The sequence below is a fragment of the Cyprinus carpio genome, chromosome B12, assembly GCF_018340385.1.
Source record: "Cyprinus carpio isolate SPL01 chromosome B12, ASM1834038v1, whole genome shotgun sequence".
Taxonomy (NCBI): domain Eukaryota; kingdom Metazoa; phylum Chordata; class Actinopteri; order Cypriniformes; family Cyprinidae; genus Cyprinus; species Cyprinus carpio.
Window position 1 is genome coordinate 1,788,047 of NC_056608.1, and position 24,293 is coordinate 1,812,339.

Genomic DNA, 24,293 nt, shown 5'->3' on the forward strand with positions numbered 1-24,293 from the left:
ATGAGCTTCTTTCTTCTGTTGAACTTAAAAGAACATACGGTAGCCATTGACTTCCATAGTATGGAAAGTCAATGGGTACCGTCAGCTGTCTGGTTACCAACATTTTTCAAAATGTTTTCTTTTGTGTTTTCTTTTTGTGAAGAAAGACACTTGTACAGGTTTGGAATAACATGAGGATGAGTAAATGATGATCATTTTCATTTTTGAGTGTACTGTCCCTTTAATTCAGAGCGGAAAGTCTTAGGGCCAGTTTTAATAACAACTTGCACCAGCGCAAACCATCTTTAGGCATTAAAATAGTACTGTCAGGATTTATTAGGACGCACAGTAAAAAAAAAATTGCACTAAAACAGCGTGGACACAATAATTTTTGTGCCTGATCTTATTGAATATGCATTTGAAGGGGTTTTCGCCATTATTCAACACCCCCCAAAAAAGCATGTTACCTAAGATGCAAACTTAACATATGAAGTCTTGTTTTCTGAAAAAAAAAAAAAAAAATTAAAATAATAATAAAATCAACAAAATTAAGTGAGTTTGTTTAAAACAAGATTAAATGTCTGTCCATGGGGTATGAAAACTTGGTTTATTTTGAATTAGGTTTATTTTTATTATCTCATTTTGATGAAAGCTAGAGTTCTCACTTTTCCTAATATCATAGTTTTCTCTAATTTGATAAAACAGGGCTGAATGTTTTATAGTGAAACAAACCAACTAGTACACATTGATATTACTGATGTTTGTGCTGCTGTTTTTCACCAAAATAATGTCACTTCCTGGAAAATTGTCTTTAAGGAACCGCCTCTTTTTTCTTTATTATTATTATTATTATTTATTATTATTATTATTATTACATAAACATGAGGGCATGGCCTGCCTGTTTTAATCTCTGATGTTGAGCATAATAATGAACCCTTGTTCAGGTAATTGTTCAAGGTCAGTCACAGGACACTGACTGAGTCTCTCTTGATGCTGATGTGACGCTGGGTTGGAAAACACATTAGTTTAAGCTGCATCCTCTGCTCTATCAGTCATGCCTGGTTTGACATAAAATGGAAATGACATAAAACAGTCTATATTTATAATTATTTTGCAGTGTCTTTATTTTTCTTTAACACCATTTTTTTTGCCTTGCCATAAAGTGTGAGTCTTTAAGGAGTCTGTGGAAATTTCCTGTTCTTTGTTAAGAAGGCGGTGTTTCTTGGGCTACTATTTTTTTCCACCTTCCTGATTTGCGTACAGTACGTACCACCTGCGTGCAACTTTTGTCAGAAGGTTTTTGTCACAGTGACTGTATGGACATTTTCCCATGCCAGTGGAAACTGGCCATCTGTGTGTTCACTCAAGCACATGAGAATCTGAGACAGGAAGAAAAGAAAGAGAGAAATAAGATAAGTATTCAAATTGTGGATAGAATTATTTATGAGATCAAACAATGCATTGTGATGTGCATAATTAAATAAATAGTTCACCCAAAAATGAAAATTTGCTGAAAATGTTTTTTTTCAGCAGATTTCTTCATCAGATTTGGAGAAATGTAGCATTGCATCAGTGTCTCAGCAATGGATACTCTGCAGTGAATGGGTGCCGTCAGAATGAGAGTCCAAACAGCTGATAAAAACATCACAATAATCCACAGCACTCCAGTCCTTCAGTTAACATCTGGAGAAGACAAAAGCTGTGTGTTTGCAAGAAACAAATCCACGAGGATGAGCACATTTTAAGCAAATCTTAATTTTTAGTGAACTATTCCTTTAATGCATTAAAACACTTTTCATAATGCATTGCATAGACTTGTGCAACCTGTTGAAAATCACTCCTGTTTCTTTGAAAGAATATTTACTGTATGCCACTTACAGTCACTTGGATGGCCAGACTGTAAAACAGGGAATTATGCACAAGCACGTCTTTTCATTCTTCTGTATCTGTCTATGGGGACTCATTCTGCACTGGTACACCGAGCGCCGTTTCAATCCCCAAACAGACCAAACATTATTAGCATACAGATTGACGTCTATTATATGTAGCTGCATTCCATTTATAATTACATTTACATTAGTGATGAATCATACACAATAATAAAGACGTTATGCATGCGAAGATTAATTACACTGTGGCTGCGCACAAATCCTTCAAGAACTGATGCACTGAAAAGCAGCAGATAAAAGCTATTCATAGAGTCTCGGAGGATCTGAAGGTTCCCGATTTGTTTGACAGTTAAACAAAACCGTCTGCCCGATGCCTCCCTCAGCAGGGTTTCATGTTGCAAGCACAAATAGTGATGTTATTATAAGTTAATCTCATGATAAAGTTAGTTGCACCGTTCAGTTTGTTCTGGCAAGATACAATTTCAGCAACTAATCGCACTGATTCTCAATGCATTTATTTAATTGAAGGATTTAAGAGCGTTGGTAATTGTAGATGTTTCATCATGTTCTTACACAAACTTGTGTGAAAATCTGATGATCTTTTGGGTCACATTTAAGCAGAAATATAGAAAATTCTTAAAGGTTCACAAACTTTCAAGCAGCACTGTATATTATCAGCCAGCTCTAATCTGTTATAAAGCATGAAGATATTACGATATTATAAACATGTTCTTTGTAAAGCTGCTTTGAAACCATATGCATTGTGAGAAGAGTCATAAATAAATCGGACTTCTGTGTAGAGGTAATCAAGCTAAAGATGTGCAACTTTCATCAGTCGAACACTATCACAGAAGTGTGGAAAATACACAATTTTATGCTTTTCAGCCCAGAGTCAAAGATTTAATGAGATTCTGCTATAAGCTTTTGTCTCAATGCTGGAACAGGTCTTTAGAAACCCTGAGAAAGGCCAGAAAGCGTCTTTTGAAGAGTTTTTTTTTTTTTTTCTGCAGAAAGCCTCTCATGAGCAACCCGTTCAGTATTCGATCATAAACATATGTACGTGCAGGAGAAAGCAGCAGATCTCTTCTCTCCCACACCAGCACTGATGCTAAAGGTCTTGCGTTAGTAATCTACACCTGACTGTGCTGATAAAAGGCTGGAGAAATCCTTCAGTAACCTTTTCCACTCTTATGAGCGTCAGGATCCTGTCGTCTGCTGCCCGTAAACATGTTTAACAGGCTTTAATTCACTAGTTTTGTTGAGATACTGAAGGTCAGGTCAAACCCAGACAGGAACATTAATAAAAGCACAACTGTTTTCAACATTGATAATAAATCAGCATATTACAATGATTTCTGAAGGACTCTGAAGACTGGAGTAATGATGCTGAAAATTCAGCTTTGCACCACAGGAATAAATTCTATTTTAAAGTATATTAAAATAGAAAGTGTTATTTTAAATTGCAATAATATTTCACAAAATAGCAGGGTTTTTTTCTGTATCTTTGATCAAATAAATACAGCCTTGATGAGCACAAGAATCTTCGGTAAAAAATATAAAAAATCTTACTGATCCCAAACTTTTGAATGATAGTGTATTTTTATTTTTTTTTTTTTTTTTATGTTGTAGGTCAACAACCACAAGCATCTTCAAACTATCAGTATAAGAGTTTCTAATGGATGATAAGAGGAAACAGACAGAATATCAACCATCTCATGATGCATTGTGTTCATGTGAATTAAACTCAGGATGCACTTCTGAGACGAGTTTCTCCAGACAGAAATAAGACAAAGAGAAATGAAAAGCATATTATTATCAAGCAGGGCTTTGTATTGATCATTGGGAGCCGGTGCGTCACACATTAATGCTTTCCTTTTCCTTCACATCGAGATGTTTCACAGACCTGAGGACGAAACACTTGGTGCAATGAGATTGATCGAAAAACTCAATATCAAAGCAAAGTCTGCCTGTGATGACTCTTGGATTCTGATATTCCTGTGCTTTATTTTCCCATAATGTACTGACTTCTGTTCATTCAGCACCAGATACATGTTTGACCACATGATAAATAAGCGTGGATATGAGTTTCTTTAAAGCAGATTAAATAAATACATTAAATTATTCTTAAAACACTGCATTATATTCATATGGAAGCCCATAATCTATTTTTTTTAAAGAGAGAAATGTTTTTTTTTTTCTCTATTTTTTTTTTGTTTTTATTATACTACAAATATCCAAACACTCTCGAATAAATTTTTTTTTTTTGTTTTGGTGTTTTTTTTTTTTTTTTGTGGAACAATAACAAAATTAAGTAAGCTGATGCTTAAAACAAGCAAATTAAATATGTCAGAAAACATATCTTGATTCATTTTGCTTGTGTTTCTCAAGTAAATGTATCTTGATTTAAGATTGTTTTGTGTTGTATGTGCACTGAAAACGACCAAAATACTTGTTTAGAAATTTTTTTAATATATATTTTATTTATTATCCATGTTTTTGGATTGTTTTGTGTCCAAAATACTTGTTTAATTTTATTTTATTGTTTAAAGAACATATTTTATTTTATTTTATTTTATTTTATTTTATTTTATTTTATTTTATTTTATTTTATTTTATTTTATTTTATTTTATTTTTTCCGGGCTGAACCAGTTACTAATTTAAAAAAAAATAGTCTGTTTCCCCTGCTTTAAACTAAAGACAAAAACATATCTCAATGTTTCAATTTGAGTGAAACAGGACAGTTAATACTGACGACACACATTTAGTTCAGAAGCTCATCATCTTCTGTTGCTTTGCTGAAAATACCCAAAAACTGATTCAGATGTGCAGTAAGAGATAAAGATAAAGATGGCCTAAACTATATAATTTTTCATGAACAAATGGTGAAAACATGACTTGCATCATCATTCTTACATAATTCTTCAGAGAAATCCTGTGGGTGCAGATGTAGGACTGATGAAGAGCTATTAGTCTCTGACAGTCCACACAGGTGTGTAATTGGCAAAGTGAAGGTCAATGAAATATACGAGCTACATTTTCAGGCGCGCACCCACACACACACACACACACACACACACACACACACACACACACACACACACACACACACACAGCCTATAATAGCAGCAGACGTGAGTGAGTCTGAGTCACCTGTGCTCTATAGAGGTCAAACCTGCTATCTTCAGACTGAGGTTAAGTAAAACTGTGACTGACGAGAAGAGTGTGGACGTGAAATCACACCATGCTGCTTCAGATCTCTATAAAGCACGGGATGTAATGGAGACAAACGTCTGAGCAGAGAGAATCAAAAGGTCATCTTCGGGTTCTGGTCTCGTAAGGTGAAGAATAGCTCATATTTTGAAAGGATAATAGGATAATGAACTATATTAGTTTATGGAAGGAGGAGAAAATACTATTCAGCTGCTTCTCTTCTTATTCTGCTTGTTCTTGTTAGGAGTCTGTTGCAACCCTCCAGAATAACATGCAAAAATGTTATAAATATAGATTACTGGTGTGTTTTACAAGAAAGTACAATTTCAGTTTTTTTACTTCAAAATTTTATGTGTAAAGGGATACTCCACCCCAAAATGAAAATTTTGTCACTATTCACTTACCCCCATGTCACCCGTAAAAGCTCTGTTTGTCTTCAGAACACAATTTAAGATATTTTGGATGAAAACCAGGAGGGCTGTGACTGTCCCATAGACTGCCAAGTAAATAACAGTGTCAAGGTCCATAAAAGATATGAAAGCCATCAGACGTGCAATCTGGGTTCTATGAAGCGACGGGAACACTTTTTGTAAGCGAAGAAAACAAAAATAACAACTTTAGTCAATAATTTCTTTGTCAGCGGTCTCTTCTGTGTCTCTCCATATCACCTTATGCTGCGAATGCTCTTCTGTGTCACAAGGATGTGCTGTTTCTACATTTTTATTTTTATCTAGTATTTAGCTTTGATTTTAAATAAAACAGCGCATCCTTGTGGCGCGGATGACACAGAAGAGCGTACACACCATACGGTGATATGGAGAGACACAGAGGAGACTGTTGACAAAGGAATTATTGACTAAAGTTGTTATTTTTGTTTTCTTGGCTTACAAAATGTGTTCCCGTTGCTTCATATAACCCAGATTGCACGTCTGATGGTAGATGGAGTATTCTGACCACGACTTTCATATCTTTCCTGGACCTTGACACTGTTATTTATTTGACAGTCTATGGGACCGTCACAGGCCTCCCGGTTTTTATCCAAAATATCTTAAATTGTATTCCAAAGACGAACAGAGCTTTTACGGGTTTGGACCGACATGGGGGTAAGTGATTGACAAAATTTTCATTTTGGGGTGGAGTATCCCTTTAAATTAGTAGCTTTATGTGAGTGTACTGTAAAAAGACAGAATTGTGAGATATAAAACTTAAAATTACAAGAAAAAAATGAGACAGAATTGTGAGATATAAAAAACTTAAAATTACAAGAAAAAAAGACAGAATTGTGAGATATAAAACTTAAAATTACAAGAAAAAAAGACAGAATTGTGAGATATAAAACTTAAAATTACAAAGAAAAAAGACAGAATTGTGAGATATAAAACTTAAAATTACAAGAAGAAAAAAAGAGAATTGTGAGATATAAAAAACTTATATTGCAAATAAAAGACAGAATTGTGAGATATAAAACTTAAAATTGCAAATAAAAGACAAGAATTGTGAGATATAAAACCTTAAAATTACAAGAGAAAAAAAACAGAATTGTGAGATATAAAACTTAAAATTACAAGAAAAAAAGACAGAATTGTGAGATATAAAACTTAAAAATTACAGAAAAAAAAAGACAGAATTGTGAGATATAAAACTTGAAATTACAAGAAAAAAAGACAGAATTGTGAGATATAAAACTTAAAATTACAAGAAAAAAGACAGAATTGTGAGATATAAAACTTAAAATTACAAGAAAAAAAGACAGAATTGTGAGATATAAAACTTAAAATTACAAGAAAAAAAGACAGAATTGTGAGATATAAAACTTAAAATTACAAGAAAAAAAGACAGAATTGTGAGATATAAAACTTAAAATTACAAGAAAAAAAGACAGAATTGTGAGATATAAAACTTTAAAATTGCAAATAAAAGACAGAATTGTGAGATATAAAACTTAAAATTGCAAATAAAAGACAGAATTGTGAGATATAAAACTTAAAATTACAAAGAAAAAAAAACAGAATTGTGAGATATAAAACTTAAAATTACAAGAAAAAAATGACAGAATTGTGAGATATAAAACTTAAAATTACAAGAAAAAAAGACAGAATTGTGAGATATAAAACTTAAAATTGCAAATAAAAGACAGAATTGTGAGATATAAAACTTAAAATTACAAGAAAAAAAAGACAGAATTGTGAGATATAAAACTTAAAATTACAAGAAAGAAAGACAGAATTGTGAGATATAAAACTTAAAATTACAAGAAAAAAGACAGAATTGTGAGATATAAAACCTAAAATTGCAAATAACAGACAGAATTGTGAGATATTAAAACTTAAAATTACAAGAAAAAAAACAGAATTGTGAGATATAAAACTTAAAATTACAAGAAAAAAAGACAGAATTGTGAGATATAAAACTTAAAATTACAAGAAAAAAGACAGAATTGTGAGATATAAAACTTAAAATTGCAAATAAAAGACAGAATTGTGAGATATAAAACTTAAAATTGCAAATAAAAGACAGAATTGTGAGATATAAAACTTAAAATTACAAGAAAAAAACCAGAATTGTGAGATATAAAACGTAAAATTTCAAGAAAAAAGACAGAATTGTGAGATATAAAAACTTAAAATTACAAGAAAAAAAGACAGAATTGTGAGATATAAAACTTAAAATTGCAAATAACAGACAGAATTGTGAGATATAAAACTTAAAATTGCAAATAAAAGACAGAATTGTGAGATATAAAACTTAAAATTTCAAGAAAAAAAGACAGAATTGTGAGATATAAAACTTAAAATTACAAGAAAAAAGACAGAATTGTGAGATATAAAACTTAAAATTGTAAATAAAAGACAGAATTGTGAGATATAAAACTTAAAATTACAAGAAAAAAGGCAGAATTGTGAGATATAAAACTTAAAATTGCAAATAAAAGACAGAATTGTGAGATATAAAACTTAAAATTGCAAATAAAAGACAGGAATTGTGAGATAAAAACTTAAAATTGCAAATAAAAGACAGAATTGTGAGATATAAAACTTAAAATAACAAGAAAAAAAACGACAGAATTGGTGAGATATAAAACCTAAAATTGCAAATAAAAGACAGAATTGTGAGATATAAAACTTAAAATTGCAAGAAAAAAAAGACAGAATTGTGAGATATAAAACTTATAATTACAAAGAAAAAAAGACAGAATTGTGAGATATAAAACTTAAAATTGGCAAATAACAGACAGAATTGTGAGATATAAAACTTAAAATTGCAAATAAAAGACAGAATTGTGAGGATATAAAAACTTAAAATTTCACGAAAAAAGACAGAATTGTGAGATATAAAACTTAAAATTACAAGAAAAAAAGACAGAATTGTGAGATATAAAACTTAAAATTGCAAATAAAAGACAGAATTGTGAGATATAAAACTTAAAATTACAAGAAAAAAAGACAGAATTGTGAGATATAAAACTTAAAATTGCAAATAAAAGACAGAATTGTGAGATATAAAACTTAAAATTGCAAAATAAAAGACAGAAGAATTGTGAGATATAAAACTTAAAATAACAAGAAAAAAACGACAGAATTATGAGATATAAAACTTAAAATTACAAGAATAAAAAATAAAAGACAGAATTGTGAGATATAAAACTTAAAATTACAAGAAAAAAGGCAGAATTGTGAGATATAAAACTTAAAATTGCAAATAAAAGACAGAATTGTGAGATATAAAACTTTAAATTTACAAGAAAAAAAGACAGAATTGTAAGATATAAAACTTAAAATTACCAGAAAAAGACAGAATTGTGAGATATAAAACTTAAAATTACAAGAAAAAAGACAGAATTGTGAGATATAAAACTTAAAATTACAAGAAAAAAGACAGAATTGTGACATATAAAACTTAAAATTACCAGAAAAAGACAGAATTGTGAGATATAAAACTTAAAATTACAAGAAAAAAAGACAGAATTGTGAGATATAAACTTGCAATCACAAGAAAAAAGACAGTGCCACATAATATCGGACTGGAGAAATCCATGTTGGCAGCCACTGAAAAGTAATTTATCGTGGGTAATTGAAATGATTTGATTTTTAAGTATTTAAGCGGTGTGTTTTTGCAGTGATGATTTTCTCAGGCCTCACAGAGAGGCATACGGCGGCTCTTTTTGACGTAATGAATGTTCTGCTGGTGTCATCTGTATTCCTCAGTGAATTATTCAAACCGTCAGCCGTGTGGAGCTGAAGCTGAACTCACTGGCGCCTGTAGATGTAATAGTCCTGTGAAAGTCATAATTAGCAACACTGAGGTGGTTGAACTTAACTTGAGGTAGATGAGCTCAGGATGAAGACTCATTTAAAGCAGTGTAAAGATGGAGTGTGTCATTTCAGCCTAGTAGAGTCTCCAAAGAAAACTGCATTAAAAATACTCAAACCATATGCATCTTTCTCCATTGACGCCCCTTCAGAAATAGGTGTAAAAATCCATTTGGACAAAAAGGAACATTTTGAAAGCAACATAAATAGCTGCAACCAAGCAACCACCATTGAAACCAATGATTCTCCAGGTGTTATAGATCTTTTTGATATAAACACACACACACACACACAAATAACTGAATGAATAATTCTTAATTACTCTGTACAGAGTATCAACATCAACAGATGTCAAAAAATTCTTTTTGTAATTATAATGGTGTAATGCTGTCAAAAACTTTTGTCCAATATATCTGCTTTTGGGACTGAATTCTGACAAACCTTTATGAAAAATTTATGTTGACTGACTGTTGATCACATATCCTAAAGTGATTTTTTTTTGCAAATAAAATCAATTTAGTTAGTTTTTGAAAACTTCTCTGAGTAATTTTTATGTTGTTCTTATGTTGTATATGTAAATAAATGTAGGTTTCATAAATTTGGACTGTTTTTGAACAATCAAGCATTATAAATTTATAGTCCTGTGAAAGTCATAATTAGCAACACTGAGGTGGTTGAACTTAACTTGAGGTAGATGAGCTCAGGATGAAGACTCATTTAAAGCAGTGTAAAGATGGAGTGTGTCATTTCAGCCTAGTAGAGTCTCCAAAGAAAACGGCATTAAAAATCCTCAAACCATATGTGTCTTTTTTTTTTGAATTGACTTCAGTTATGGGTTTGGTGTTCAATTTGGATTTGGAGTAAAATTTTGAAAGCAACATAAATAGCTGCAACCACAAGCAACCACCATTGAAACCAATGATTCTCCAGGTGTTTATAGATCTTTTTGATATATATATAAACACACACACACACACACAAATAACTGAATGAATAATTCTTAATAACTCTGTACAGAGTATCAACATCAACAGATGTCAAAAAATACTTTTTGTAATTATAATGGTGTAATGCTGTCAAAAACTTTTGTCCAATATATATGCTTTTGGGACTGAATTCTGACGAACCTTTATGAAAAATTTATGTTGACTGACTGTTGATCACATATCCTAAAGTGATTTTTTTTTGCAAATAAAATCAATTTAGTTAGTTTGAAAACTTCTCTGAGTAATTTTTATGTTGTTCTTATGTTGTATATGTAAATAAATGTAGGTTTCATAAATTTGGACTGTTTTTGAACAATCAAGCATTATAAATTTAATGCAATTTATTTAATTTCCACTCATTCCAGTGGGGTTAATATTGGTATTTCTCAGTATGTTCTTATAAATTACATAAAATTATATATTCAAATATAATTTGTCATCAATATTGACAATAACATTATTTTAAATGTTTATTCAATTATTTCAATTTTGTTTTTGTCATTGTGGTTCATTTGTCATTTTAAATTTTAAAGAATTTCTCAATTTTCAAATTAATTAAAAATAAATAGGTAAAACATGGTAATAATGTGATTTTAAATTTTAAAGAATTTCTCAATTTTCAAATTAATTAAAAATAAATAGGTAAAACATGGTAATAATGTGGTTTTTTTTCTTTTTCTTTTTTCTTCTATGGTAATAATGTGGTAATAATGAGTTTACCTGCTTGGTTTGATGACATTTAATGTCCCAACAACCCTTGTACACTGTAAAAAAAAATCAAAAGTTATGAAAATATAAAAGTTTAAGGAATCCGGCATCAGATTTTTGAGTTTTCTCAACTTGTATTGAGTTTATGCAAAGTGACTAAGTAGTCTTATTAAGATACTATTTTCAAGATAGTAAAAGCAAATAAACAAAAAAACAATAAAGGGGTAAATCACATTACAGATGTGTTTTATGATGTAGAATATAATGTGAAAATATCTTGATGTCTTAAACAGAACTTATTTCAGGCGTGGACCAAAAAAATTTAACTTTTCAGATTTTTGGCCAAAAAATACATCACCCTTGCATCACTCTTTGGTTGTGTTGGGGGAAATCAAGCTGTTAGTTACTTGTAGGTGTTTAAAACATGATATAATCAAGTATTTTAATGTTCAGAAATGAGACTTTACCTTTTATATGTGTTTTTTATCTTTGTTGAAGATGTCGAATCTTTGTGTAGCCGTGACCCAGAAAACAGACATCGCAGTCCTGTCCGTCACACTGACCTTTCTTTCTGTTCTTCTTCTCCGTTCTGGAAACCTCTTCATCCCTGACCAGGTGTTTTTCAAAGGCAGTGAAGGTCCAATTATTTGTTTTCAGGGCCTAAAAGAGAGCTGCAGGGATAATAACTCTTCTTCGGTCTGAAAGATGTTCCCTGCTGATGGTGAGAATTATCCCGGACTGCTGGACGTGTTCGGACGGAGCAGTGGGACATGGGCTCTTTATGAGGCTTTGTTAGGATTCAGCTGGCGCCGTGTTGACCGTCTCCTCACACTGTTTCGGTTTAGCACTGTTTGTGCACTAAAGTGATTTTAAAGGACTGAAACGACACAATAAGAAACAAAAAATATCTGCCATTGAAGTCAGAAAAATAAACTTAATTCAAAGGCAATACAGGGTTATTTTTAAATCCAATTAGCAGATATTTGTTATTATAAATAAAGTCACTTGTATGAATCTTGAATCTTATCTAAAATAAAAGCATTTTTAAGTTAGGTTTTAGTTCATTATTTATTTATTTATGATTGATTGTCTGTGTATATTACTAGTTTTTGATGCTTTTATTGTTGTACTCTGTTAAAACACTAAAAATAAATAAATATATTATTATTATTATTATTATTGATAATATTTAAAAAACAATATTTCGTAAACAACTGTATATCAAAACTTTAGTAAAATACTCTTACAGATGTTATTAATAATTTGAATGTGTTTTTATATTTTGTTTTCATTTTAATTTTAAAGTCATTTTGTTGTGTTTTTTGTTGATTTTTTTTATTTATTAGTTTATTATTTGCCTTGGCAGCTAGCTGAAATACAAAAAGGCCAGCTTTTATATTTTAGCATATTGCAGATATTTCTATTTTAGGTATCAAATTTTAGTTTATCTTAATAACCTTTTTTTTGGCTCTTTTTGTGGCTTGTTTAGTGTCTTAGTATCATGTATTAACAGAGATCACAGTAAGTCTGTCAGGACTCAGAAACGACATGTGCTGTTAAAATTGATGATGCATCACTGAGAAACCTTTAAAATAACAGCACTGCATGCTCTTGAAGAATAATTTCCATCCAGTTTCCACTGAGGTCAGATGAGTTGGAGTTTTCCAGTGTGCACTCTGCTTCGTCTCAATCAGTCAATCTGACAAAAACAGTCGAGTGACTAAAGCATCCCATCTGTACCTCCACATGGGCCAAAGGAAAACCTCCAATCACAGTCTCACCAGACACTTCTGTATTAAATAAATAAATCTTTCTGACCCACTTTTGCTTCGGAACATATAATCAATTTACTGTATGTCATTCAGACAAAGAGCTGCGATGGGATGCAGCGAACAAAGACTGGAAGAGTTATATTTGGACTCACTCGCTCTCTTACATCTGCTTTCTGTGTTTGTCTGTCAGTATTACAGTGGCCATGAAGGCTCACCCTCGCTGGGAGCCGCTGGATAACGCACATGTGTACAGTGCAGGAGCAGCTCTCATGGCGCTGGGATCGGTGTTTGTGATCAGCAGCTTCATGGCTCTGGGCGTCACTGGCACTTTCTTGGGTAAATCATCCACTCACACTCCTGTTCCACACTCACTCATACATGCCTTGCTTACAAAAATCACCTAAAATTCACTTAACATGCACCAAATGCAAGTTAAAATCAGCATTGGCGAGTTCGTTTTTTTTATTATTAATTCTAACAATTTATGGTTTAACATTTGAAAGCAAAGAAAAATATTAGGATTGTAATTGTTGTATAAAATACTTCTACTACTACTAATAGTAATAACAACAACAACGAAGATAATAATAATGTTACTAGTAATAGTAATAACAACAACAACGAAGATAATAATAATGTTACTAGTACTAATAATAGCAACAATGAGGATAATAAAAATGAAAAAAATAAAATAATTTTTATTAGTAGTACTATATAAATACTTTAGTTCAGTAGTGTTATAGTGATTTTTTTATTGCTTATTTTACATACTATTTCATGCCTGGAAAGAAAAATGTATATCTGGTTAATGTTTTTTAAATTTATGCATACGCTACTGTTCATTTGGGGTCGGTAAGATTTGGAAAGAAGTCTCTTCTGCTCACCAAGGCTACATTTATTTGATCAAAAATACAGTAAAAATGTGAAATATGTTTTTTTTTTTAATTCATTTGTTTATTTTTGTTTACATTAATTTAATTTATTAATTAAAAAAAGTTTTAATGTTTATTTTGTGCATTATTATTGTGTTGTTAATTTTCACATGATCTTCAGACATCATTCTAATATGATGATTTGCCGCTCAAGGAACATTTCTGATTATTATCAATGTTGAAAACAGTTGTGCTGCACAATATTTTTGTGGAAACTGATACATTTTATTTTTCCAAAAGAACAGCATTTGATTTTGTAGCATTATAAATGTCTTTACTGTCTCTTTTGATCAATGTAATGCATCCTTGATGAGAATAAAACATCTAATAAATAAAATCTTATACACAGTCAGTCATCTTTTAGTCCAGATCTCCAGGTTTTGGTCCGTGTTCCATCTCTAACTGATAGGAGGCACGTAATGTTCTGTGGCGATGTTCTAACACACTGTGATTTTTAGTATTCACACCTCTACAGCTGACCTTATACTGACCGTGATGTACCTCCAGTTTAGTTCATGCTCAGCAGGTATCTGACCAATCACAAACACTCAGTAGAGCGCTGATGTGGGTCACTCGCTTTTACTGGAGCAGTTGGTGGACGAAAACTTCATTGTGTATGTTATTTATTATGTACCCAAGTGACAGGTGCTTTTTTAGTATTGTTTCTGTTTAAGTCTAGTAATGCATCTGGGTGTAAATACAGTTCCTGGATTGAGATCACAAGTAGGATACACAATTGCGGTTCTGTCATGCGACGGTGTGTCTTATTAATCCAAGACGAAGTTGAAGAAGCAGAGTTCTATATATTTAATAAATCCAGACAGGGCAGGTAGAGACACACCAGGTATTGACATATATATATATATATATATATATATATATATATATATATACAGTACAGACCAAAAGTTTGGAAACTTTACTATTTTTAATGTTTTTGAAAGAAGTCTCTTCTGCTCATCAAGCCTGCATTTATTTGATCAAAAATACAGAAAAAACAGTAATATTGTGAAATATTATTACAACTTTAAATAATAGTTTTCTATTTGAATATACTTTAAAAAAAATAATTTATTGCTGTGATGCAAAGCTGAATTTTCAGCATCATTACTCCAGCCTTCAGTGTCACATGTAACATCCAGTCTATCACATGATCATTTAGAAATCATTCTAATATTCTGATTTATTATGAGTGTTGGAAACAGTTCTGCTGTCTAATATATTTGATGAATAAAAGGTTAAAAAGAACTGCATTTATTCAAAATAAAAAAAATTCTAATAATATATATTCTAATAATATATTTTCTTTACTATCACTTTTTATCAATTTAACACATCCTTGCTGAATAAAAGTATTGATTTTATTTAAAAAAAAGAAAGAAAAAAAATTATTGACCAGTAGTGTATATTGTTATTACAAAATATTTATATTTTAAAAACATAGCTTCTTTTTTTTTTTTTTTTTTTTACTTTTTTACTTTTTATTCATCAAAGTATCCTAAAGAAGTATCACATGTTCTGAAAAAATATTAAGCAGCAGAACTGTTTCCAACTTTGATAATGAATCATCATATTAGAATGATTTCTAAAGGATCATGTGATAATGATCCTAAAAATTCAGCTTTGCATCACAGAAATAAATGATAATTTAAAGTATAATAAATTTAAAAACGATTATTTTAAATTGTAATAATATATCACAATATTACTGTTTTTTTCTGTATTTTTGATCAAATAAATGCAGGCTTGATGAGCAGAAGAGAAACTTCTTTCAAAAACATTAAAAATAATAATGTTTCCAAACTTTTGGTCTGTACTGTATATATATATATATATATATATAAGATCCAACAAACTATTGTTTATGTTTAAGTGTTGTAGTTGGTGAGGGTGTGTATGAGGTTATTGGGTTGGAAAACACAACAGAGTTCATGTGGTGGTGACCGCTTCAAACTGTTATTTTTTAAGGAAGTAATAAAGTGATTTTTAAGAAAGTGTAGTTTAATGGAATGCATAACTGTAATTTTTAGTTTAAGAATAGTGTGTGTGTGTGTGTGTGTGTGTGTGTGTGTGTGTGTGTGTGTGTGTGTGTGTGTGTGTGTGTGTGTGTGTGTGTGTGTGTGTAAACTAATGTGTGTGTGTGTGTGTGTTTGTTTTTGTGTGTTGATTTTGATGTTAAATTAATGTGTAAAACTTTACAATAATGTCTCATTAGTCAGTGTTAGTTAATGCATTAATATGCATTTCATTTTTACAGTATTTATTAATTTTCCTGAACATTAGTTTTAAAAAACTGTTCATGATTAGTTCACATTAGTCCGTTAAATAATATGAATATTCATATAAATCAATATAAAATAGTAAGTTTTGATTTTTAATAATGTAGTAGTAAATGTTGAAGTATTTTATAATGATGAAGTATTTTTTATTCTTAGTTAAAGTGACGGGCAACACAAAGCTCCTCTTTCACCTGCTGATCTGCATTATTATTTGAATGCGTAATTAGATTTGTGAATTTATTGTTAATGATTATTTGTGAATGAAATGTGTTTTCATTCATAACAGCTGAGTGGTAAATGCTGTATTTATAAGAGCGATGGCAGGGCTCTCTAATGTACGAGCTTATATAACACTGAAAAATGAAACCTAAATAAAAGAAACTCGGACAAACAGGTGCATGTTACCGTCAGACTTTTGTCCTAAACTGGGTCAGAGAGAAAAGGGGAAAGAAGGGTTAAAACCCAGATATTGCGGGACCGGTTACATAGTCCTGATGACAAAAGGTGCTCTACTTCTCTGAAGGGCAGCGATTGGAACCAGATCACGAAATCAAACCGGCCTTTTGTTCAGGATGACCTGGAAATGGAGCAAAAGCTAGTGAAGTTATGAGTCGTCGACATGCACATTTGAGTCTTAATCACTTTTGTCCCTGCATGACCATTATTACATTATATCGCTGATTCACTCCCGACTGAATCGTAATTTTTCAATAAACGGCTGAATTTTCATAAAACTGATTTGTGTGAAGCAGGAGAGAATCAGTGGCGTTCCTGGAAATCTGTCTTCCTGCTGGGTTTAATTTTAATAATTAACATCTCTTCTTCAGAACTGCTCGGGTTTTGATGCAGCACAGATGGATCACACAATCTTGTTCGTCTGACTCAGCAGTTGGCAGAAAGAATTCATATGGAGCCTGATAGAGCAGTTATATTAGTAAATTATAGCAAATATTAGTAAATTAAATGTCAATTTATATATACGATATGACGGAAAATGTTAAAGTAACATCAGACGTTGCATTAGACTTTAACATTGTATGTTATTTTTACAGACAGAGTCGTAAAAATTCCATCATAATCTATTATTAACCATCATTTTAATTTTGATATTTTAATTAAAATACATTTTATTGCTTTTACTTTTGTTCACGTTTTTCGTTTTAATAATGAACCTATAGGACGAGCATTTAGGCTTATGCATTTATTTATTTGTGATGAGAACAGATGAACAGAGACACCACAGTGACAGCGGAGGCCACTAAAAACAGCAAAATACGCTAGGGCTCGGTAAATAAAAACTGATTTCTTTATTTTAATAGATTGTCATTTTTATGAACTAATATCGATCCCAATCAATGCTGTTTTCAGTTGATGAATGAACCGTACATATAGTGTGCCTCCCTAGCTTTCAGGCCATGTGTCAGTAAAAACTGCACATATTAATGTGCGATGAGAGCATGCCTGTCAGCAGCGGCAGCTCTTAAAGTAATAGCAGCCAAATAAGCTAATAACCAGCTGCTGTGATGCCTGTTAATCAAAGAACAAAGAGGAAATCAATAACTTTTGTAACTTTAATAATTCATCTATATTTTCATTTGGAATTGAGTGTTTGATAACTTTGATGACATTTATTATAATGTGAAGATTGCTTTAAGTTCACTTAAGTTATAAGATATTTTTTAAAGTCTAATAAATGTTAAAATCACAATTTCGTAGAGACATGGTATCAGTGATACTGAAAAAAAAGCCATTAAACAAATATTAAAAATATACTATCTTTGTTGTTTCTACATTAATTTAAAGAGATTTAATGTGAAATTATTGCGAAATAAAAGTATATTTAAAAACTTTACAGTTAGGTGGGATTAATCGCGATGAAAAAGTGTGTGATTAATTAGTTACTTTTTTTTTAATCGATTGCAAAAATATATATAATATATATAATAAATGCTGTTGCACAGAATAACATGCATATTATCAAATGTTTGTTATATACATATGCATGTTATTTTGTGTGCAACAGCATTTATTTAATATATTTTTATATTTATTTATATTTTTGATATGCTGAATTGAAATCATGACCTGTTTTTATAATTGCTATATATGTGTGTGTGTATATATATATGTGTATATGTGTGTGTGTATATATATATGTGTATATGTGTGTATATATATATATATATATAGTACATAAGATGTACATGATGTATCTTCCACCAGATGCTGTGTGTGAAAGCAGTGTTTTTAGGCTCAACATGTGACATTCAGGGACATAATTAGCTGCTTCCCTGGAGTTTGTGTCTGAATGGTACATGTGGAATTATTTGATTCGTGATTCTCTTTTTATCCTTAAACAGGGGACTATTTTGGCATCCTCATGGATCAGAAGGTGACTGGTTTCCCCTTTAATGTGATGGAGAACCCCATGTACTGGGGCAGCACCGCCAACTACCTGGGCCTGGCCTTAATGTGAGTCTGCTAATCCACATGTGCAAGTCTCAGTAGAGTCAAGTGTGTTATCTGATCACGGCGCCGCTCTCCCGGGAATCTCTGTGTGTCTAAACCATGAGCTTGTTAATAAAAGCACACTCCGCTCCCAAAATCTCCAGAACACCCGTCTCTGTCCCTCCATGATCCCATCAGTGCAGAGAGAGAGAGCAGACTCTGTGTCTGAGCAAAGCAGATGTTATTTGCACGAATGGGTTTCTCAGGAGCCGTGTGCTGCTATTTCTGTCTGCTCTCGCTCCTAATAACACATACGGTCGTCTCGCATGTTTATAAACCCCTCTCTCGCCAATCAGAGAAGCTGAACGCGCCTCATGCTGAGAAAGAAATTTTATTTGAAACTGATGCACAAGTCGGGTCTGTTTTATACCGTAATTATGCAAGTGTTTGACGCCACCAAGTTTGATGTCTGAAGAATTAGTGTACAGTATTTATTTGTGCAGTTGTGAATAAATACCTCCATAAAACCTTGACAACAGTGGCAACGGCTGATGGAGCAAACGGCCCGTGGTCTCCTACACTATAAAGCTCCACCGCTCTGTGTGTGTGTGTGTGTGTGTGTGCGTCTTAGTTTGCTGTTGGTTTCTAAAATCGATCAGATCTAGTGCGGGATGAAAGAGATCGGCTGCCAGCCATGTGTAGAGAGAGAAATGTGGACACATGTAGCCCACTGACCCTCGCATACTTGTGCCGGGGAAGTACAACACTTGTGCCAGCGTCTGTCTGCTACGTCATGATATGAATCATCAGTCCACCTGCTGAAAGACCCGCAACGCAGCGGATGCATTGAGTCAGGATTAAAGGCTAATTGGTCAGACGGTGAGAGTCAATATGTCTGGTTTGTGTGTCACACATTATCAGCAAACAAACAAACAATAATGTAATGTTTTGGCATGAAAATGTGCTGAAAATGTGCTCTCCATCAAGCCATCCCAGATGTAGATGAGTTTGTTTCTTCATCAGGTTTGTAGAAATGTAGCATTGCATCAGTGTCTCAGCAATGGATGCTCTGCAGTGAATGGGTGCCGTCAGAAAGAGAGTCCAAACAGCTGATAAAAACATCACAATAATCCACTCCACTCCAGTCCATCAGTTAACATCTGGAGAAGCTTAACTAAAATATGAGCCCCTACCTCTGTTGGTTTTATAATAATGTCCCATGCCAATTGAAGATTTCACCAGATTTCTTTTACATTCTTACCGTAAGCAAGTTTAAAAAGCTACTCGGGTTCATTGAAAAAAAAAAAAAGTCATTATGCTGCTTTTGTGCAGCAACTATTTCAATGTCAAATGTCCAGTGAGTGGCACTAAAAGCAACTTCAGTTTTATCTGAAAATGATGAATGTGAATCTGACGATGTTTTGTTACATTGGTTATTGTTTGTATCACGACAATAAAGGTAGTAAAGGTCACTAAAAGGTTAATGCTATAACCTAACTAAACCCAACTCCTAGTGTTAACAAAAAAAGCATTTTCTGAAGCAACCATGTCATTTTATCTTGCTTCTACAAGTCTTTGGGCTCTGTTATGGTGACTTGTGTTTAACAGACTCGTACCCGAGCGCTTCACATCACAAGTGTAATGCTGTACCGGGTGCGCTACCGAGCAAGTTTACTACATCAGAAAAGCCAAACATATGGAGCTGGTTCTAAGATACAAACATCAAAATGTGTTAGTTTACAAATCATGCACTACAGTAAAAGTGTTTTGAGATCATAATAGTATTGTGCAAGAAACCACATTAAAATCTGTCTTTATTAATTGATAATCTCTCCCAGTGTTTAATGCCATATGCTGCTGTTTGTACTGTACTGTATGTACTGTAAATGCATTTTTGGAGAAATGTAGGTAGATCCCTGTTTTTCCAAAGCCTTTGTTGTTTAAAAGCCTCCTCCACCAGTACATTTCAGTGACCAACGATAAAAAGCTAATGCGGTTTCTTCCACTAATCGACGTCAACACACTCGCTCACTGTTAATGTTTCCAAGCCCTCTTACATGTCATCTAACCTCTGCTCGGGAAGAAGCACGTAGGCACTACGCCAACACACTCTTAAACCACCTCTCATGCTGTTCCTCCTTCATCCTCTGCTCTTTTCCATTCACTGCTAGAGTGACCATCTTAAGCATCTTAATAATGCTAACGGTCACACAAAGGTGCACAGCTGTATCCACACACATCAGCCACTTTCAAACGGCCGATCATGATCTGTTTTTCTTGTTTTTAAGAACATTGTAGTGTCTGCTTCTTTTTTTAATGAATTCATTAGTATATATAGAAAATAGCATTAATATACACTTTTGTTCAGTGGGTGTCGGTCTTTAAAATTTGTTAATGAAAGAAGCCTCTTATGCTCACCCATTGCAGTAAAAACATATTTTTACTATTTAAAATATCAGTTTTCTATGTGAATCTCTGTTAAACTGTAATTTATTTCTGTGATGTGCAGCTGTATTTTCAGCATCATTACTCCAGTCTTCAGTGTCACATGATCTTCAGAAATCATTCTAATATGATGATTTGCAGCTCAAGAAACATTTCTGATTATTATCAGTGTTGAAAACATTTGTGAAGCCAAATTTTTTTTATGAAAACGGTGATACATTTCCTTTTTAGGATCCTTTGATGAAAAGAAACGTCAAAACAGCAATTTTGTAATGTTATAAATTTCTTAACTGTCAGTTTCGATCAATTTAATGTGTTCTTGTTGAATAAAAGTATTAATTTCCTTCCAAAACCAAAAATCTTACCATCCCAAACTTAGTGTAACTAAAACAGATGGAAATCAAAAATGTGACCGTAAAATTCATCAGAGCTGGAGGGGATTTATTAGATTTAATACAAGAATAACGTGGCTTCCCCCATGTCTACATCTTCCTACCTTCCTACAGTGCTTCCTATCTATCCTCTCTCTATTTTATTTTGCAATAAATTAATTATGCAATTGCACTTTTGAAAGCCGAAAATAAAAAAAAAGTAGAAACAATTTTTACACAAAAATTGCTAGTGAATTTGACAAACAATTACAAAGAAACAGCAAACGACATTGATTAAAAGTTAAGTTTAAGTTTTATTTTCTTGTAAATAAAACTAAGGTAATTGGAGTAAAAAAAAAAAAAAAAAAAAAAAAAAAAAAAAAATATATATATATATATATATATATATATATATATATATATATATATATATATATATATATATATATTTTTTTTTTTTTTTTTTTTTTTTTTTTACTCCAATTACCTTAGTTTTATTTACAAGAAAATAAAACTTAAACTTAACTATATATATATATATAATATTTTTTCTTTTTTTTTTTTTTTTCCTCTCCACAGTGTATAACATTCTCTTCCCGCTGTGTGAAATAAACCACACAAATTCCATACAAACCGCATTTCTATGGGTCTTGAAATCTGGTCAGCTGAGATTTGATTGGCAGTGCAGGTGGTTTATTTCATCATGCTGGTCCTGACACGTGTGTGACGTCACAGAGGTTAAGAACAGCTGCTGAGAAGAGAACACAACAGTAACAAAGTTGTTGAATCCTCTGATGGCTTTAGCTGTGTTCTGGCCTGCAGCTCCTTCCCTCCAGCATCACGGCTCTACATACAGAGCACAAATTTCCCAGTCTGGCCTCGTGCTAAAAGCCTGCGTCATTACTATAGCAACCAGTGTCGACGTGCACTAAACACCTACTGTACATCCCGTCTGATCACCTGCTTATATAAAAATGTGATGTTCAGTCCTAATAATTGGGTTTGTCTGCAGTGTTGTTTTTAGCGTAGTTCTGCCACGAACACACTGTCCTGTTTATTTTCTGTGCTAATTATCCGTCCACATGTTCAGGTTAACTGCAGATTGTGTTCTTGTGTTTGTACTGCTGCGTTCACATGCATTAGAGAACAGAAACTAGTAACTTTCCTTGAGATATCAGATGATATTACTGCCAGCATGTAATGAAGGGGCACTCACACACACTTTTATATCCTTTTCAGTAATTCTGTCTGGGGAAACTAATTTTTTCACTGTAATATTAGTAAAAATGTATCTTTTTAATCCATCTAATGAATTTCAATATTATTATTTTAGATAATATTTGAATGTTATTATATCAAATATTATGTGTGTGTTTTTTTTTTTTTTTGCTTTTAAATTTTTTAATACACACCTCCTAACATACCAGCTGTATTAGATATATATTTATTATTATTAAATATTATGTAAGTTATCAAATAATACATTAAAAATGCTTTATTTTTAACTTCATGTGAGAAAATGTATGAATCATTAATATTTCTTCCTGGACATCAAGTTATAATTTTCTTAATTTAATCATGTTGTCCAAAATTTTTATATTATTTGGTATTATTTAATATTGTTTTAGATCATATTTAGCTGTTATTATAGCAAATAATATTATATAAAAGCAATTTGCATTTAGTTTTTTACTTCATCAAAGAAAATGTATGAATTGTGAATATTTCTTACTGTCCATCACATCTTAATTTTCATATTTTTTTTAGTGCTGTAATGAATTTTTATATTATTTGTAAAAAATATCTGGCTGTCATTATATCAAATAATATTATAGAAAAAATAAGATTTGTTTTAATTTCATCTGAGAAAATTTATAAATCATTAAGTTTCACATCACATATTAAATTTCTAATCTTGTTATCATGAATTTTATCATTATTTGATATATTATTTTGTAGATATTTAGCTGTCATTATTGTTACTTTTCAGTATGCATGAATTCATTATATTTCTATATTTTACGGTTTCACCCCTGACTTGCCTCACAATTTGGAAAAAAAAAAAAAATAATAATAATAATAAAACATTGATATACTGTAAATTTAGTACGTGCATAGCACATGTCTTAAATATTTTCATGAATAAACTAATAGCCGCTTACAGTGATTTCAGCCTTAAGAGCTCAGCCTCTTACACAGAGCTATATTTCTTTGTGTTTCTTTGTGTTGTTCATGTTTAGCCCTCATTTTTGTCAATAAAGCAGGTTAAATTGCATCTGTCCTTCGGTAGATGTGTATCAGTAACTGTGACGTGTGAGCTGCGTTTGCTTTGTGATTTCTGAGGATCGGTGAGTGATAGAAAGGCAGGTTTACATGCAATCTGTGCTGAAAGATCTGCAGTTTTCATTGTGCTGTTAAAAGGCTGTCATTCACAGAGCTCTACTGCACTTATAACTCGTCTCTTGCATTTCTGTTTTGGTGGGATTATTTGCAGTGCATTCGCAGGACTGTTTTACCCTCTGCTACTGTTTAGTCATTTTATACTGAAATAAAAATTAATAAATAAATACATTTAGTTTTGCTCTGATTGGTCTAAAAAAAGGGGTTTTAAAAAATAGTCACACTTTTACTATGGAAAATGGAGGAAACTAGGAAAAATAATTAATAAATAAATAAATACATTTAGTTTTGCTCTGTATATATATATATATATATGTGTGTGTATGTGTGTGTGTGTGTGTGAGAGACCCTGGAGCACAAAAGCAGTCTTAAGTCTCTGGGGTATATTTGTAGCAATAGTCAAAATACATTGTATGGGTCAAAATTATTGATTTTTATTTTATACCAAGTAAAGATCATGTTCCATGAAGATATTTTGTAAATGTCTTACTGTAAATATATCAAAACTTAATTTTTGATTTGTAATATGCATTGCTAAGAACTTCATTTGAAAAACTTTAAAA

General features: G+C 31.8%; 1 protein-coding gene across 2 annotated transcripts in view; it reads left to right on the forward strand.

The window, feature by feature from the left end:
• pemt (phosphatidylethanolamine N-methyltransferase) overlaps positions 1–24,293 on the forward strand; it is a 62,186-nt gene that overhangs the window by 25,923 nt on the left and 11,970 nt on the right. For both annotated transcript variants that reach the window (XM_042734924.1, XM_042734923.1), the window contains exons 4-5: positions 13,046–13,191; positions 18,427–18,538. In XM_042734924.1, coding sequence (XP_042590858.1) covers positions 13,046–13,191; positions 18,427–18,538 — 258 coding nt within the window. The remainder of the gene's footprint in view (positions 1–13,045; positions 13,192–18,426; positions 18,539–24,293) is intronic.